The sequence below is a fragment of the Centruroides vittatus genome, unplaced genomic scaffold (assembly GCF_030686945.1).
Source record: "Centruroides vittatus isolate TY-2023 unplaced genomic scaffold, ASM3068694v2 contig_1381, whole genome shotgun sequence".
Lineage (NCBI taxonomy): Eukaryota > Metazoa > Arthropoda > Arachnida > Scorpiones > Buthidae > Centruroides > Centruroides vittatus.
The window spans coordinates 608,787-626,959 of record NW_027120867.1 but is presented as its reverse complement, the minus strand read 5'-3'; the positions used below and the strand labels follow the sequence as shown (position 1 = coordinate 626,959).

At 28.4% G+C, this 18,173-nt stretch overlaps 1 protein-coding gene across 1 annotated transcript in view; it reads right to left on the bottom strand.

Moving 5' to 3' along the window:
- The window catches only part of LOC136990920 (protein ROP-like), a 47,188-nt gene extending 33,100 nt beyond the window's left edge, over positions 1 to 14,088 (bottom strand). Inside the window, exons 1-2 of the mRNA XM_067289391.1 lie at positions 13,968 to 14,088; positions 1,299 to 1,430 (exon numbers count right to left, since the gene is read on the bottom strand). Coding sequence (XP_067145492.1) covers positions 1,299 to 1,430; positions 13,968 to 13,995 — 160 coding nt within the window. The 5' untranslated portion in view covers positions 13,996 to 14,088. The remainder of the gene's footprint in view (positions 1 to 1,298; positions 1,431 to 13,967) is intronic.
- Between the last annotated feature and the right edge of the window lie 4,085 nt (positions 14,089 to 18,173).

The following is an 18,173-nucleotide window of genomic DNA, read 5'->3' as shown; positions in this document are numbered from 1 at the left end:
CTGTCCTTAAAAATTACACCTTCCTCTCAAATTTCACACAAAGCCTATGTTAATGGGTGCAAGCTGAGATAATTTACAGAGAGTTTCTTAAATTTAATATGTTTATTTTTGCATTTTTTAATCAAATCACAATAAAATACACACAAAAAAAAGGACTTTTAGAATTCTAAGAGTATTTTACATCCTTAGAAAGAAGACAAAATGACAAACTTAAACATATAATTGTAGTTTTTGATGTAATGCCAACAGTTTCACAGTTTTAGAATAAAAACTCATTCATTTTTACATGACGTAACTTATTCATTTTTTAATGTGCCCTCTAGGGATGTAGAGCTAACTTATTCATTTTTTAATGTGCCCTCTAGGGATGTAGAGCCTCACTTAAATCAGCATGCCAGCATTCCCCGAGATAAGCCAGCATGCCAGTTTTTACCATACAGAAATATCCGATTTCATAGTCTCCCCAGATAGACTGGCATGCTGGTCATTCCGCAAAAATATGTTATGAACATGATTGAAAAATCTGTTCATTATAACTGATTTGTATAATATGTGTACACAGAAATGTTAAATAAATTCAACTGTCAAGTGTCATTTAGCATGATAATTTCATTACAAATTCTTTTTACTGTACTCAACAGCCTTTTCCATCACTTACTTAACTGAATATTTATATTTGTTGAGATAGCATCTTCATTCCAAAACAATATCACACATTAATTATTATTTCTGCCTTCACTATGGACAATTTTGAATTATTTTGATGATGTCACCATAACACAATGAATGTCGTCTTCTATTAACACTGTAGTGCGTAACACAAAGTCACAGACCAAAACCATCCTGATGTCACCATCCTACTTTCACAAAATAAGTACACCACTGACCATTTAACCTACCTACAAAGTGCAATGGAATAGCTCGTTCACTACTATATACATTATTTTAGATGCTCCAGTTATTGTTGACATACAGTACTTGAAAATTACATGTCTAAAAATTTGTCTTGTGATGTGAGCAGTGCAATTAGTAATGTATTCATACAGTATAGGATCACATTTACAATTATCATATAATAATTTTGCATTTAAATTCAATCATAATTTTTTTCCAACTTTTTAAATTAATAAATTAAAAATGTTTAAATTATTAAAATTAACAATTAAAATTAATCAAATTAAGAATAGCTTGAAGAAAATGAAATTAATCACACAAAAATATTTTATAACACTAAAATATTTAATGAACCTACTCCATTTATTTATAAATTTATATACAATATATATTTACAAACTCACTTGTAATTCCTTCAGAAGCTATTTCATGCATTTTACAACATGCAGAAATCATCCTCATTCCAAGTTGATCTACTACTAAAACTTTCCATTCACCCTTTTTTTTAACAGTACGAATAACATCATTCATAATTTCTGAAAGATAATTTTATTTGAAATTATTTTAACTTATCAACATCAGAATCATTTGTTAATTATAAAACAATGGTAATAAAATTTTAAAATATAAAACTATTTTTATGAATTAAAATTATAGTAACAATTTATTTTATATTTTGAAAGTTTATAATAAACTGTCAAAATATAAAGTTTCCTTTCAAATCTGTACCAATTATAGATTTATGTATTCTGCTATTTTTGAAAAAATTAATTATATCTGAAATATTTTAGAGATCAAAGTTTATTAAATAGCTATTATAATTTATAAACTTAAAATAAAACAATAGATTATTTTTTTTAAATTTGCCAGTAATTCAGAGGTAATAAATTTAAATGTCTGAGAAAAATGTATATTTATTTTAAGTTGTTAGAATTTACATAAACAATTGTGAGAAAAATTACTTATATCAACAAAATTTAGTTTAAAAAAATTAATATAGGCAAACGTAATAATTTGTTTAAAAAACTAAATGTTTCTTCTTTTAAAATCACAAAAGTTAAATTTTCAATCTAATGAGAAAACAATTTTTAGATCTCCTATGGTAGGGATGGCAAACTTGTGGCACATTGAAAAAATGTCTGGCACACAACATATATGATTTACTTTTTGCTGTATAAAGAAAAAATTAATTTTAATTTCAGTTTTTTTATTATGGTTTTATGTTCATTTCAATATATCATTATGCTTTTTTCAATTAGCTTTTTCAAATTTATGCTAGTTAAAGTATATTTACTTCATTTCTTTAAAAATAGTCATTCTAAGACAAACTTTGGCAAAAATAAATAATTTGAAAGATAATAATGCCTACTATATGGCACTCAGACTCAAAAAGTTTTGCCATTCCTATCCCATAATAATATAAAAGTATACGTACAGAATAAGATCTTAACAGAAAAATAAAAATTATGTTACAATAATACCATCACAACATGTTTTTAAATGGAAAAAGTGAATTATTCAAATTAACAATTGTTCCAATGAAATTTATCATATATGCTTAGTACATAAAAGAATCTGTGACAATAAATAAAATGGCATTCAAAGCATATTTTAAATTAAATTATAGCATGAGTATATATAATTTATGGATGTTTTTGTTAAAAAGCAAATATACTGCTATGTATGAAGCAAGGTGTAAATGTACTTTTCATACACCAGAGGATTATTTTTCTACAATTAAGTATTTTGTTCAACAGGATCATCATATAAATAATTTATATACAATTAACAGGTTTAGCTGTTTATACATGTATGTTTACTATATTGTTTAAAAGTGTTTATAAGTTTACTGCCTAACATATGCAACTCCTATCTTAATACACCATTCAAAACTGTCCAAATATTCAAGAAAACATTTTGTGCCTAATAAAAATATCCTTAATCACATGCATTTGATGGCACAAGTACTCAAGGTTGTTAATCCTTATTTATTATGATAAAACCTGTCCATAAACATCATCACAAAAACTCAATAGATTTGTAAAGCCAAACAACTCCCAGATGACTTCAGGCTTCTTTTCTGCAATTATATTTTAATTAATTACCTAACACCTCCCTCTAATGACAAATTATTTAGTAATTAATTAAAATATAATCAAGGAAAAGTAGCCTAATGTGATCCAATGGTTGTTTGGCTTGAATAAAACCTGTCCAAAACAGAATCTATATACAACAGAAACCCATCAAAAGATTATCCAGAATGAAGTGTTTATAAGTTAAAAGCTATGCTAAATTTTACTATAAACCAGAAATATCTAACATGGAATAGATGAGATTATTGGATAGAAAAAGTAAATTAACCTGAATGAAAAAGAAAATAGAATTTCACATAAATGGTGCAATTCCAATTATACACAGGTTTTATTGTTTTAATAAAATTCAGTGTAAGTATAAATAATTATACAATATACAATATATTATTTATTACAATATGTATATATTGTAACTGTAATGTAATTATTTAAATATGTTACTTACATCCAATTAATCTGTATATAATTAAATGTCATTTAACATAATATCACCTTTCAAAAATTTTTATTAACTGAATGACTTTCCAACTTACTATATTAATTATAGTATAAAAATTCTCATTTTAAAAAAGCAAGTTTTAATTGGATTACTAATTTGAAATACAAAGTAGTTGTATTTCAAATTAGTGAATTATTAAAGATAATATGTTTTAATCTTTATGGTTCACAATGTTTGTTTGTTAATTTACAGTAATGCAACACTTGGGCAATAAGCCTAGGGGGATGCCTTCTGGGCAGTCTTTCTAAGGGTAACTGGCCCCTATTTAGGTGTTACAGAGCCCATCCAAGCATGGCACGAACCCATGACCGAACTCCCAGTGTTCAGGGATGGAAACCACTTGGCCACTGGTGAGCCTGGTTCACAATGTGTTACAGCAATGTGTGGCTACACAGGATGAATTAACTACAGTCAAACTTCCATATTATGAACTACCATATTTTACGGACTATAAGATGCACTTTTTTCTTCAAAAAATTGCCTCCAAAATTCAGGTGCGTCTTATAGGCCATAGCGTCTTATAGGTATTTTTTTAAAAAATTGCTTAAAAATTAAGGTGCATCTTATAGTCCATAAAATATGGTATATAGCAAATTTCTCCATATAACAAATTTCGCATTGCAAACTGCTTTTTCAGCCAAAAATATATGTAAAATTGCTTCTAAATAACAACGTTGAATTTCTATATACTAAATTTTTTTTTAAATTTGTAAGGACCATCAATCATTAAAAGTCAATTATTCTCTGGGTTGAGTTTGAATTTAGGTTCAATTTCAGGTATCAATCTGTAAACACTTCGTAAAACTTATTTTTTATGGATGACAAAATAAAAGTATGTTATTAATTGAAAATTTGTTCTAGTGGGTCAAGTGTGTTTAGTCAACTACCAAGTGACTTTTTCCAGAATTTATGTTCAAATACCAAATTGTTTGAATACCAAAATACCACTGTATTTCATTTGTCATTTTTACGGATGAAGTAATCATTTGTAGGTACGTAATATCTACGGTTAAATAAACTTCACTAAATATGAAGATTAATCTATAAAAAAAAAACACAGTGACAGTCTTAAAGGCTAAAGTCTGGAAACAACTATGATAACACCTGGCTGATAGGAAAGTAAGTGCAATTTTTTTTTCTCCCTTGTCCCATTAGTTTTCATTAAAATAAACCTGACAAAAAGCACAAAATAATTTGAAAATTTCATTATTCTATAATCTACAGGAAAATTTGAGACAACATATCAAAAACATATCAAATAAAGTTTACACTTAAAAATTGTAAAATTTTGTATAGAGGATTTCCAAAATCATGTTAGAACGAAACTAGAAGTCATGTTGTGTAGGAGGTATCCCCAATTTTCTAACTATATTAGAACAAATCTGTTTTGTAGAAGTATTGTGTTATACGAGGGATACCTATATATATATCTGTATAGCAAATTTTTTATAGGACTTACTGACTGTTATATAAAAATTTCACTGTATATTTTTTTTTAGCTGTTTCCAAAACTAAAAGAAATTCCTTTAAATTCCTGTAATAAAAGCATACACTAATACCTGTAATCCAGTTAAAAGGAACCAATTTATCATAAGAATAAACCTTTTCAAAATGTTGGAAATCACCCTCAGCACAAAAATAGAAAATTCTCCAGCACCTTATTAAAGTGAAAGATTAAGTTTTTCTCAGCAAATAAGGTGTTGGAGAATTTGCTATTTCCAACTATCTTTAACAGCCATTGTCAGGTTTTAGAATCTTATATAGAACAAAAAATCAAAGACCAAAATTTAAATGAAACTCTTTAAATTCATTATGATGGTCACATGTGTAGAAGAATGGTAAAGAAAAAAATCAAAATAAATTACAAAACAATAAAACAAGGGTTAAATAAAGTGTATATAAAAAATAAAACTAAAATGAAAAATCAAAATAACTAAAAATATAAGTAAGGTTATAAAAGTTCATGAATAGTGTTCCATGCATGCAATATTGCATGTGTCCTTAAAATTAACAGTGAAACCTTTCTTAGTCACTTTGTAAATTTCAAGATTTGAGTTACTTTAGTTGTGCAAGAACAGATGTGCCAAGTAAGATATGTGCATTATCAAAAGTCACTCAGACGACATAGTCATAGGCTACAAGGGCTATAATGCACAAACCGTTCCAAACAGTAGGGTCATGTTTCCTTGAGTCTAATATTACAATGGTCTGCAGGTAACTCTAATGGACTCATAGTACTGATTTATCCTGCTATCAAAAATAGAAATGATGAGAACACCAGATAGTGACTATCTGGCATTTACATCATTCCTACTTTTGATAATTTTGTTAGATCATTCACATGTCTCTATCATTCTTCAGCAAGGAAAAAAACTGTTGGACTTCTCTTAATCTATACTATTTCCAATAATGTGATATTAATGTCTTCAGTATCGTATGCATGGAAGGCTATGAACTTTTATAACCTTATTTATATTTTTATATTTATTTACATGCACTTTATTTAAACCTCATTTTGTTTTGTAATTTATTTTAATTTTTATTTTACCATTTTTCTACACATTTGACCACCAGTACGAATTTAAAAAGTTTCATTTTATTTAAATTTTGGTCTTTTTTTGTTCTATGTATGATTCTATAACCTGACAATGGCTGTTAAAGACAATTGAAAACATTTGTTCTTCTAATAAATTAGTTCCCTTTAACTGGGTTACAGGTATTAGTATTTGTTTTTATTGTTATTTCATCCAGTTTTGCAGTACCTTTTAATTTAAATTCCTCATAACTAAGTTTCTTGATATTATAAAAAGCCTTTTTTAAATTAACACTACTCGAAAATACAATGAGAAATTACAATTAGTTACTAAAAACTTGTTTAATTAATATGTTTCATTCATATTTTTATCCAACTTGCAACAAAATTTATCATTTCTTTTTCTCTGTTATTTCAAACAGTAATCATTTGCATAATAAAAAGGCAAATAAATGCAAGCAATATATGACAAGTAAACAAACTTAGAGAACTTTGGATTGATTTGTGAATCTAATAAATCTTGCTTTTCCACACAATAAATTTTGTCCTAATAACTTAAATTCCAATTCTAAAGTAACTGTTAATAAAGCTCCAAAACTTAGTAATAGATAAACTGAAGTTAATTTTCTTTGATTCTGATGTAACTTTTTTGCATATAAAAGAAAATTAAAGTTTTCAGTTGAATCAAACATGATTCAACCAAAAACTTTTCATATTACATTTCATAATATTTTAAAATATTAAACAAAAAGTAAATAATTAATAATTCAATTAAATTCATTCAAATACATTTTAACAGTCTGGCACCTATGGCTCCTTAGCATTTGTGGCTAAGGCCATCATCAGCAATCTTTTCTTAATATGGACTATTCATGCACCTTAATCCTTGCTTGGAGTGACCTTAATATGGCACCCATACATTCTAAATCTAACCCAAAATATTGATCCCTGAGGGAAATACTGTAGACTGTCACTATTGGAATTTTGTGCTGATCTACAGGTCTTGTTATTCTAGAGTAATTTGTACACAGATTCATTCTAAACCATAACCATGTTTTAGTAGTTAAGGCAATCTCCTTATGCATTCTTTAAAGCCTGGTTGATTAATTATTGCCCAGCACTATTATTGAATAATAAAGATTTTTTTTTACTTTAAATTATACATATAAGCAACTCTAATAGCCCAATGCAAAGCAACAACACACCAACCACTGCCATAAATCATCAGGCTCTAATGCGATTTATTCCAAATTATAGCCCGACAATTTACAGTAGTGGTTGGTGTGTTGTTACTTTAAATTATTTGAATTTTAAGATGACATCGTTATTGCAAAGTTGCCTTTCTACATATACAAATCATTAAAAATTAATCAGTTAATTTCATCATTTAAATAACAGTTTCAAATCATAAAAGAAATCATGTTTGACCATGAAACCTTCGTTAATATTCATCTGCTTATCCCATATATAAAACAGCAATCATCACCCATAAATGAAGTAGCAGAAATACAATTATTCTCAATACATATACTAGTCAAAGAAACTAAAAATATATAAATGTTTCTTTAAGTACTATATTGACAGTTTTGTAAAAGTTATGGATTGTCTTAAAAAGTAAAAAACAGATTTCAAATATAGCAGATTACATGCACAAAAATACAATAATTCTATTTTAATTTCTATGTTTATTGAGTTGCAATTTGAAAAAATTGTAGACCTATGAATTTCCACTGTTGTCTGTTCATCTGCCTGTTTTTCCTTAATCTCGAGAACGGAGTTTGATAGACGAAAGACGAGATCAGATATGGAAAGATTAGGGGCAGGAGGCCCCAATTAACTATATATGAACTTCTGACACAAACGAGAAGTCATGTTATTTCAATTCAAAAATTTTTCCCTGAAAGGTGTTAGATGATAGCACGACTCTGTTGTTAAAGGAAAAGTATGATGTACAGGGGCAGCCCACTACTAATTTGAGATGGAGAGCATATATTTTAAATTAAATTAAAAATATGATTAAAAATTGCATCCCAGTATTGTGACAATGTCACAATAAATAATTGCTCATTATGATTAACAATTGCAGTGTTATTAAATCCATTTTTTTCATCAATGGTATTTTGATTGATTCATTCAATTTTTTATTGCATTTTATTGCTGTATATGAATTATTTTCATTCCAGAACATTATTAATTAAATGCTTAGAAAAAATGAAAGTAATAAAGACTATTAGCTTTTTAAGTTAAATGAACATAATCTACCATATGTTTTATGGTGCAAATTTTTCTTCCATTTCAGAGGACTTCTGCTGCTATATTCTTTGACTACTGAACGTACAGTACAGTTTCTATAAACCATTTCATATCAACAAGTTTTAATTAAGAAATATATTGAAAAAATATACAAATATTGAAATATCTTTATGTACAACAGTGATATGCAATAAAAAAATATATAATTAGCTACCCACTTAGATATTATAGAGATTTTTAGCATGTTTCTTCATTTGCTCATACAATATTCTAAAACATGATATTTCTTTTTATATTTTAACTTTTGATTACTCAATTTAGACTTAACATATATATTCTTGTAAAATATTATATATTATATTTAGTTATTTTATTTATTATTAATTTAACTTTTACATAAAGGAATAAATTCATTGTAAAAATAAAATTGATAATCAACTTTAAATAACTTATTGATCTTACTTTCTATAGAAACTATACGAAAATTTCAAAAGAATAGAAGGTATTCTTATCATATGCAGACTATGCATAATACAGAAACTGTACAGTTTCACCAAAATCAACTCTAAAAGTTAACTCCCATTGGTTGATCTGTTCCCCAAAGAGCTCTTAAAATTAAAATTTTTGTAAAAATATAAAAAAAATTTCTAAATTAATTTCTAATTTTTGTAATTGTTTCTTTTTAAATTTCTTCATTCTTTTTTAATTCTTTTCTTCAATATTGTTCATTATTATTTCTTCATAAAAAACTCAAAAAATTAAAATATAAAACCAACAAACATTTCTATATAAGTCATTAGTTGACACAGTATGGCAATTTAATATGTATGGTAGATTGCATACAAGAATACTGATTAGAAACAGACATTGTATACTTTATACCATTCTTAATAAAATTGTTTTTGAATAAGATTTTAGCTCTACCCAGTGTTGTAACTACCTTTTCATTTGCCTTGTGCAAGTTTTATTTTTGGCTCCTTAATTTTTGGGGAGAGAAAATGAAAATAACAATAATTATAATACAAACATGATAAAATAATTGTTCATAAATAATTTTTACATACACATGAAATGTACTGTACAAGATCATTTATATGTTTAAAAATGAAATTATTATTACAACACACACACACAAACAACTTAATGTATTTGAATTGTCAAACAAACTGCTAGATTGGGCCATAATAAGGCTAATAAATGAGAAATCAATTTGGTTAGAGATAAATAATTAAGTCACAATTTCTTGGTAAATTTAATAATTAGAATTAATTTTTTAACTTGGACTATTCTGGAAGAAAATAAGTAAACCAGAGCAAGATTCAAATTGCATTTACTTGCACTATATACGTGAATACAAGGTCAGTTTTGGATAGCATGTTTTATGTTTAATAAATCAGTACTTATTATGCTCAACAAAAATTATACAAGTTTCTTTCATTGAGCAGCTGAGAATACTTTAGAAAACAAAAAATACTGGCACTCTTTTTTAGATATATCTAATCTGCTTTAATCAAAAAATAAAAATGTTAGAGCAAAGTATCTTGTGAAGGGATGCTCTTGGTTCTGTGATCTTACAGAGATGGCCTACAATGTCAATAATACTATTTAAAAAAATCCAGTAATGAGTTGCTTAACTTTCCTGGCAACATTTGGGTGGCACCCTTTGTTATGATATTTTTAAAAACTTTTTATATTTTTAACTATTATAAAATGGCAAAAAGCTTAATTTTGAGGAAGAGATCGGTTTTATAAAAAATTGTAAATGCTAATAACAAGTAAAATTGCCATTGAGTCTGAGTCTACTCAAGATACAACACATGACCATCCTTTATCTCCCCACTCCATTGACCTTAAACCACCAAAATTTAATAGCGTCAATCTCCCTAATAAACAAACCTCCTTGCAAAATTTCAGAAATTTTCGACAAAATGCACAAGAGTTATTAAGCCTCAAAGAGGGTAAACAAGATCGTGCCCCAGAGACAGAAAAAATCCCCAAATTTTTTTGCATGTCTCAACATTTCAATGTCCCAAGTCCAAAAATGTAGATATCTGGGGGGGTCATTTTTTGACTAATTACTATACTTTCCCTGTTATATATAACAGAGCTGGGAAAGTAATAAAATCCTCCTTCTCCAAATATTTTTCATTTTATATCAAAACTTTACATTATGACTGTATTATCTATGTGAATTCTGGTTCAGAAATGAATGGACTATTAAGTTAAATGCTAAATTTTTATATCTAAGAAATAAAATTCAATGCAGTGGTCATCGTAATTGATGTTCTTAGCAATTAAGATATATTAAAAAGATTTTATCTTATAATTTAAGTACAATTAAATTTTAAATTTAAAAATTTAATTTCCACAGAATAATTTTAAATTAAAAATTTATCATCACTGAATACTTCTATTTGGTAACATATAAACTGATGCTTTCAACATTTCAAAATCTTTAATTGTAACATCAATTAACTCAATCAGCAGCTACTTAAAACAAGTTAGTCTTAGAAAATTTCAAAATCCATCATATAGAAATTGTCTTTTGTCTTATTGGAACTTTAAAAATTAAACAGTAAACATACTAAATCTGATCACTGATTAATGTAATTAATCTACATGCCAATAAAAATTACTACTTATCAGACTTTTCTTAATTATATCTTACATAATATTATCTGGTGTTATATCTGATCTAAGTAATTTTTGCTGGAGTCAGTTAAGTTGTCCTCTCGTGCTAAATCTGATCATAAAAAATAATATATGGTAATTTAGAATATTCTGAAAGAAAAGCTGGACAAGAGATGACTTGTCTCTAGTCTAAATTACTTAGTATCTTAATAATTAATTAGCCATAGTATAGCCTGATAAGAATTTTGCTATATCATTTGATTATCAAAAGGAAACTTCAACAATACTATGAAAATAATTTATAAAGATAATTTTGATTTTATTAATACATAAAATAAATATATTTGGAAATATCATCTACAATTAAAATAATTTAATACAAATGCTTGATGATATAGTTAAGAAATTTAATTATAAGCCATATTAAAAATATATATACTGGTTTTATTCAAATAATAACCAGCCTCAAATAGTAATTGCATCTCATCCTTAAATCTTGAAATAATAACCATCTTTGAACAGCAGCTGCATCTACTAGCAGTATTTGAGAATTTCTAAAAACCACAGAGAAACAATGTAAAATTAACAAATATTGTAAACTATAATAGGTAGATGCCATATTTATTTAAAAAATAAATTTTAATAGAAAATAAAATATGTAAAATCTGCAATATATAGCAAGTGTATTTTTTTAATTTTCATATTACACATATATGGAAAATGGCACTCATTATAAAGAAAGATACCAATTGCCATTTAAAGTTTTTGGTTAATGTTACCTATGGTTCCAAGATGGCAGCTCGTCTGATTCCAGCAAGGAAACAGTGGGGACGCACGTTTTAACCTAACCTAACCTATTCTAATAATTTGGTTGGTAACAATTATGGTAATTTATTACAATAGGTTAGGTTAGGTTAGAACGTGCGTCCCCACTGTTTCCCTTCTTCTATTTGCTGGAATCAGAGACGAGCCACCATCTTGGAACCATAGGTTACATTAACCAAGTTTTTTTTTAATTAACAAAACTTTCATAAATAAATATTTAAATACTTTATTAACACAAGACATCACATAGTTATATACAAAGGAAATAATAAAATGGGGCATACACTACATAATTTTGCTGCCCAATGTGGTCTTCTGAAAAATTTTGACATCACAAAATGTGTTGCCTAACAAGATAGCCAACATTAGTTTACCAAAATTTTGGAAAACATGATAAATTATTACCACCAACAACCAATCAGAGAACATCTCAGATGATACTAGTGCCAATTTAAGGCTCAATTACACTATATGAGTTTACTAGCTACTTGCTGACACTAAATTTGGTCTGTGTAATAACATTGTCTGGTAAACTTGCAGTTCCCTCTACTAGTGCAAATGAAGTTGAAGGCTGGGCTACTTTTCTTCTATTTGCTGGAGTTTTTACTATCTAGCTAGTAAACTCACCATGTGCAACATATCTAGCTAGTAAAATCGCCAAGTGTTTTCAGTAGTTGAGAAATAGTACCAGTACTAGTTTGTGCAGAAACTATACTGTGGTCCTTTTACTTTGAAAGGAGTTGGAATAAAAAAAAAAAACATTATTATTACTACTACACAACTATTATTACACAATAGCTCACAGAAAAACACAAAAATGAGGGATTTTCCAGTCAACTTGCTGCAATGCACATCCAGTTGGCAAGTGAGCAAAATTACAACACTCACTGCACTAGCTGCAACATGATCACCCTCCCACTCTTTTACTCACCAAGAAATAGTTAGTAAACTCACCCAGTGTAATTAAGCCTTTACGAGTAGCTACTATTGATATCAATCATCATAATCAAGATGATAAAAACACATGGGAAAATAATTCTGAAATAAGTGTGATGACTTTTCAAATGCCAATAAAAAAGAAACAGCAGCACATCACTGGATAGTGGCAACCATTTTTGTTTGGAAATGCTATATCACATGACTTATTACTGGGAGAAAATGCTGCCTAGTGTTTGCTCCTCTACATTGTTGGGCAACAAACCCGTCCTCCACCACTCACAGTCAGTCATAAAAATTATATAGCGTTTACCTCACTTAATTGCTGTCAAACAATAACTGTAGAGAATCACGTACTCTGAACCAATTACGGCACATAGATAACGAAAACAAACAAAAACGAATGTTTTCGAACTCCTTCAGAGTTCTTTGTTGGGTTTTTAACAATCCCTGACGGTTCTTCACAACAGCTTTTGGAATAGCGTTTGTTTTTGTTATCTACACACCATAATTGGTTCAGAGTACGCGATTAACTATATCTCAGCGTAGTGAGTGATTGTTAACCATAGAGAAAATATGCAGTTTAAAATAGTAAGCATAGCTATTATTCAAATAAAACTAGTATACATATAACTCTCCATACAATGTTCAAGAACATACAAACTAACTTCTTAACAAACAAGCTGTTATTTTATTCTGCTTAAGATTTTCCACTACAAGGAACGTACGACACAATTCTTTTTTATGAGAATATAGTTTCAACTTTTGCCATCATCAAATTTGTGCGTGAAAAACTCAATTGTTTAGAAACAGAAAAATCTGACATTTTATATCTGTTTTTTATCCATGATTCGTGTATATACATTGCATCACAGTAGTAGAATGTTTAAATTTCCTATAAATGAATAGAAAGAAAAAAATATGTTATATAATCACAAAGTAAATTTAATTCCTAGTTTCGTCTTATTAATAAAAGCAGTTTCAATGCCATTGTTTAACGTAGTGAATAAGTAAATACGGTTAATATATTGAAAAATTGTAATTCTGAATCAAAACAATATTGATCAATTTCTAAATAAAAAAAGAACTCATTTAAATAAAATTGAATGGAAATAAACACGGCCATAACATGAAATGGGTGATAATGTTTTTGTTTCAGTCCAACTTCCTTTCATTTCTAATCGATTAAATACGCCCAGTTGGCAATGCGTCAAAACATTTGATTGAGATAAAGGCTTATTTAAAACATTATAAAATAAAATAAGGTTATTTTCTTGTAGTAAAGTATATAATCGATACTTACTCATTCCAACTACTGTTTTTAAAGCCATTTTCTATAAAATTCGATCTTTGAAAACTCTATCTAATAACAACAGACGACAAAATGAACAACATTCGACGTAACTAAAGTGTCCTCTATCGGATAAATTTTCGCTCTATTGAATCAGCTGTCCATGCAGATGTCAAATTTTAAAAAATTCTTCGTTAAAAATTTCACGTAATTTTTATAATTTACTTTTGAGAAATACTTTTTATCGAATTAATATAAATAATACATTAAACATATGCATTATTTTTATTATAAATTATGTTATGATTTTTTTTCGCACTAGAAACTAAGAGGATCTTTTTCGTATCCATCGTGGATTTGGCTAGGCCACAATACAGCGGCCGGATGGTAAGTGGGCGGGGTATAATCTATCCGAAATAAACCATCCCCGAAAAATTCATGGGTATCCAGTATCTTATCTGGGTCTTCCAGAATGGTAGGCTGGCATGTTAACTCCTCGACCATCCGGCGATTATGTTATAATTAATCTTTTGCTTCCTGAGTGCTTTAGATATATATTATTGATGGCTGGCGGCCAACACTGTAATAAAGGGATTAATCTACTGTTTCGATAGCCTCAGAGACCCACTAGTGATCAAATAGATAGAATCGCTGTATACTGGAAGCTGGTCGCAGGTTCACGCCTCTCTAACATGAGCGTCTAGCCCAGTGTTTCCCAATCTTTTTTGTGCTATGCCTCACCTAAGCCTTTCTAAAATTCTTATGCCCCCTAACATATACACTTAATTGCCACACTGTTTTGTTGTAACCACGATAAAACTCGATCCTTTCATCAAAGTCTCTTGCACTTTCCAGTCGTTGCAAAACGCGACCTGAAACACCACAACTCACGTCTGTCCACCTCGAGGTCTGGGCAAAGAATGTCCTTTCTCCTCTTTCACCGACATCAGGGCTTCGTTCATCTCTCTGTTCTCAATGGTTTCCAGAATTGTTAATCCCACCCCAAGGATAAAGGGTTATAAAGGAAAGTTCTAGAAGGAAATGGAAACAAAGAACAAAGAAAACTAAAACTAACTTAAATCAATATTTACAATAAATATAGCGTACAACGGCTATTCGGTTAACTTAAACTCTGGACGAGTCATTTTCGAATTGCCCCCCTTAAAAATCGAATTGCCCTCCTGTGGAGCATGGGCCCCACGTTGGGAAACACTGGTCTAGCCCCTGAAATCATTAAAGCTTTAGAACAGGAATATAACTTGAACCTATATTTAAGTGGCTCCCGAATTATAAGCATGCTGTTATTAATAACATCAGCTTGAATGCCAGTAGTAACACTTTATTAATTAATTAAGGAAAATATTTTTAGCTTTTACAATTCATGAAATTAATAATAATCATTTTAAAAGTTAACATTATTACTGTCTTCTGGTTTCATTTAATCTATTAAACTGTATACACTTTTTTAAATTGAGTATCATATTTTTCATTTATATCATATAATTGAGTATCATCATAATTTTGTATCATCTTATTTGATACAATTCTTTTGTCTTTTGTATTAGATTTTATTATATACATTAATGTCATATTAATTTAACCTGTCAAAACAATTAAATTTAAAATTAACTTTACATTCATTTCCATGTTTGTTAATTGAATTGTGAAAACAAACTAAAACTATGAAATTCATAAAATTTATTAGTTTATATTCATTAATAATGCTGTAACTTTTTATATTTAAAATTACATTAGGCTTTATTTCATTTGATTAAATATATTTTAAAATATTCATAAAATGGATAATATAGTAAATGTAAAAGTATGTTAAAATTTGCACAAAATATTGAATAAAACCTTTGTGTTTCTAAAGTTACTATAATTAGAATTCATTGTATTTGAAACGATTTAATTATGCAAAGGTAACAAACTGAATTACAATTTACGTGTTTTACTGCATCCCAGCTTTTGTTCAAAAGAAAAATACTTAAACTTACAATATTAAACTTATATTCTTTAAAAACCACGTGTTTTTAATCTCATCTAGTAGCAGTGCCGGATTAACCAATAGACAAATGTCTAGGGTCCTTAATTCTTTTTCCTTTTGTCATATTAGAGAATAAAAACCCGAAAACGTCGACATTTTTCCCTGTAAACACCTAGGTTGCCCGTTAACACATTCACAATATAAGCGAGGTTGAGGCCGAAGTTTTAAACGCGAAAACGTGTATGTCGGACGTTTAGCGCCACTTTCCTGTAAGCCTAGAAGTTTGACAATGGCGTTTGGAAAGTCAGTGGAATTCATGTCGAGTGAAAGCGCGACATTAATCTGTGATACCTACAATACCTGACACTTTGGTTGTACCAATAGGATGGGTCTTGTAACGTCACGTACACTGACCTCAATGCAAGTGTGGCCGGATAGCCGAGCGGTCAAGGCGGCAGTCTACCGTTTTGGAAGACCCGGAATCGAATTCGGACGGGTCGAAAAATCCCCAGGAATTATTTTAGATGCACCCTATAAAACCATAGTCACGCGATTGCAAATATGTATAGGTCACTTGTAATTTTACATAATAAAATTTTGTATTATGTTATATACGTACTTTTAATTTTCATTTTGTAGTTATTACTATACATGTATAATCTTTATTTTGCATAAATATACACAATTCGAAATATAATTAGTTTGTGTAGTTATTGTAAGTTTGTAACATTGCGATTTTTTTTTCAGTAATTAAACCATGGCTTTTAAAGTTTTTATTGCGCTCTCCAGTTTATCATCTTTGTTCTCCAGTGTAGTCAACAAAACGAAAACAAATAGCCTATATGAAGTTCATTTTCTTTAAAAAGGATTCTAGATTTCATGGGATAAGACAGTGCAACACTTGAGCGACCTGCCAAGAAGAATGCTTCCTATTTAAGTAATAGTACTTAATTGATCTATCAAGGGTAATGTACCTCCAGGGATGGGAAGATGCTCTCTATTTAAGTGTTAGACATGTGAAAAAATCCCGGAAAACTCCACATAACAAGTCTGTTGGTGAAAGGCAAACCCACGACTAATTACTATGAGTGTTCAAGGTTTTATCCACTCGGCCACACACTAGTGAGCCCCTTCCACTACAAAAATTGGTTTGTTGAACTACGAATATAGATAGCTAAATTGATAAGAAATTAATAAAAATTTAATCGATAACACATTGAAAGGACGTATACTTTATTAATAATATTTGATTCTATCAAATCATTGGATCTTATTTATAAAGTATAAAAACTTGTTTTAAGCGGTAAACAGATGAATTTTTGGAATAAATTTCACATTTAACTATTTAATTTAATTATTTTTGAACAAACATTATAAAGACAACTACGTGTTTTCTTTTACACAATCTATTTTAAGTGGAATGACTAAAAATATGACTTATTTAACGAAGAAATATTTATATAATTAAAATATTAAAGAACTTTTCCATTCAATTTTCTTTAAAATTAGAAATAAAATATTTTAATTATTTAATTTAAAAATTTTTTAAAATATTCGACCTTTCAACGATTTGTTAATTGAGTTTGTTAAATTATAAACTGGATTAAAAATGAAAGTATTTTGATGTTTTATAATTCATTATTTTTAATTTGATTCAATTAAAATTTATTTTTGTTTAATTAAAAAAAATAGTTTTACTATATTTTCCACGAAGTAAAATAATTAATTCTAAAATTAATTTACACTAATTAATATTTTCTTAACGAATCTTATAATAAATGTTAATTTTATACTCTATTTAATGATCTTTTAATTTAACATAATAATAAAAATTAATAAATCCTGTACTTTTTGTCGAAAATTTCTGAAATTTTGCTGGAAGGTTTGTGTATTGGGAGCATTGTTGCAATTAAATTTTGGTTGTTAAAGGTCGACGAAGTGGGGAAATAGAAGAGGGTCGTGTCTCGTGTAGTGTCGGACATAATGACGATTTTAATTTGTTATTAGCATTTACGATTTCATATAAAACTCATCCCTATCCTAAAATTAAGCTTTTTGCCATTTTAAAATAATTAAAAATATAAAAGATGGTGCACGCGCAGTTTTAAATGTTTCCGGAAAAGTTAAGCAACTCGTCGGTAGATTTTTCTTACAAATTTTATTTCTGTGATCCACGTGTCAACTTCCATAAGTCCCCTTCCATCTCTTTTATCTGATACAGACCCTTCCAG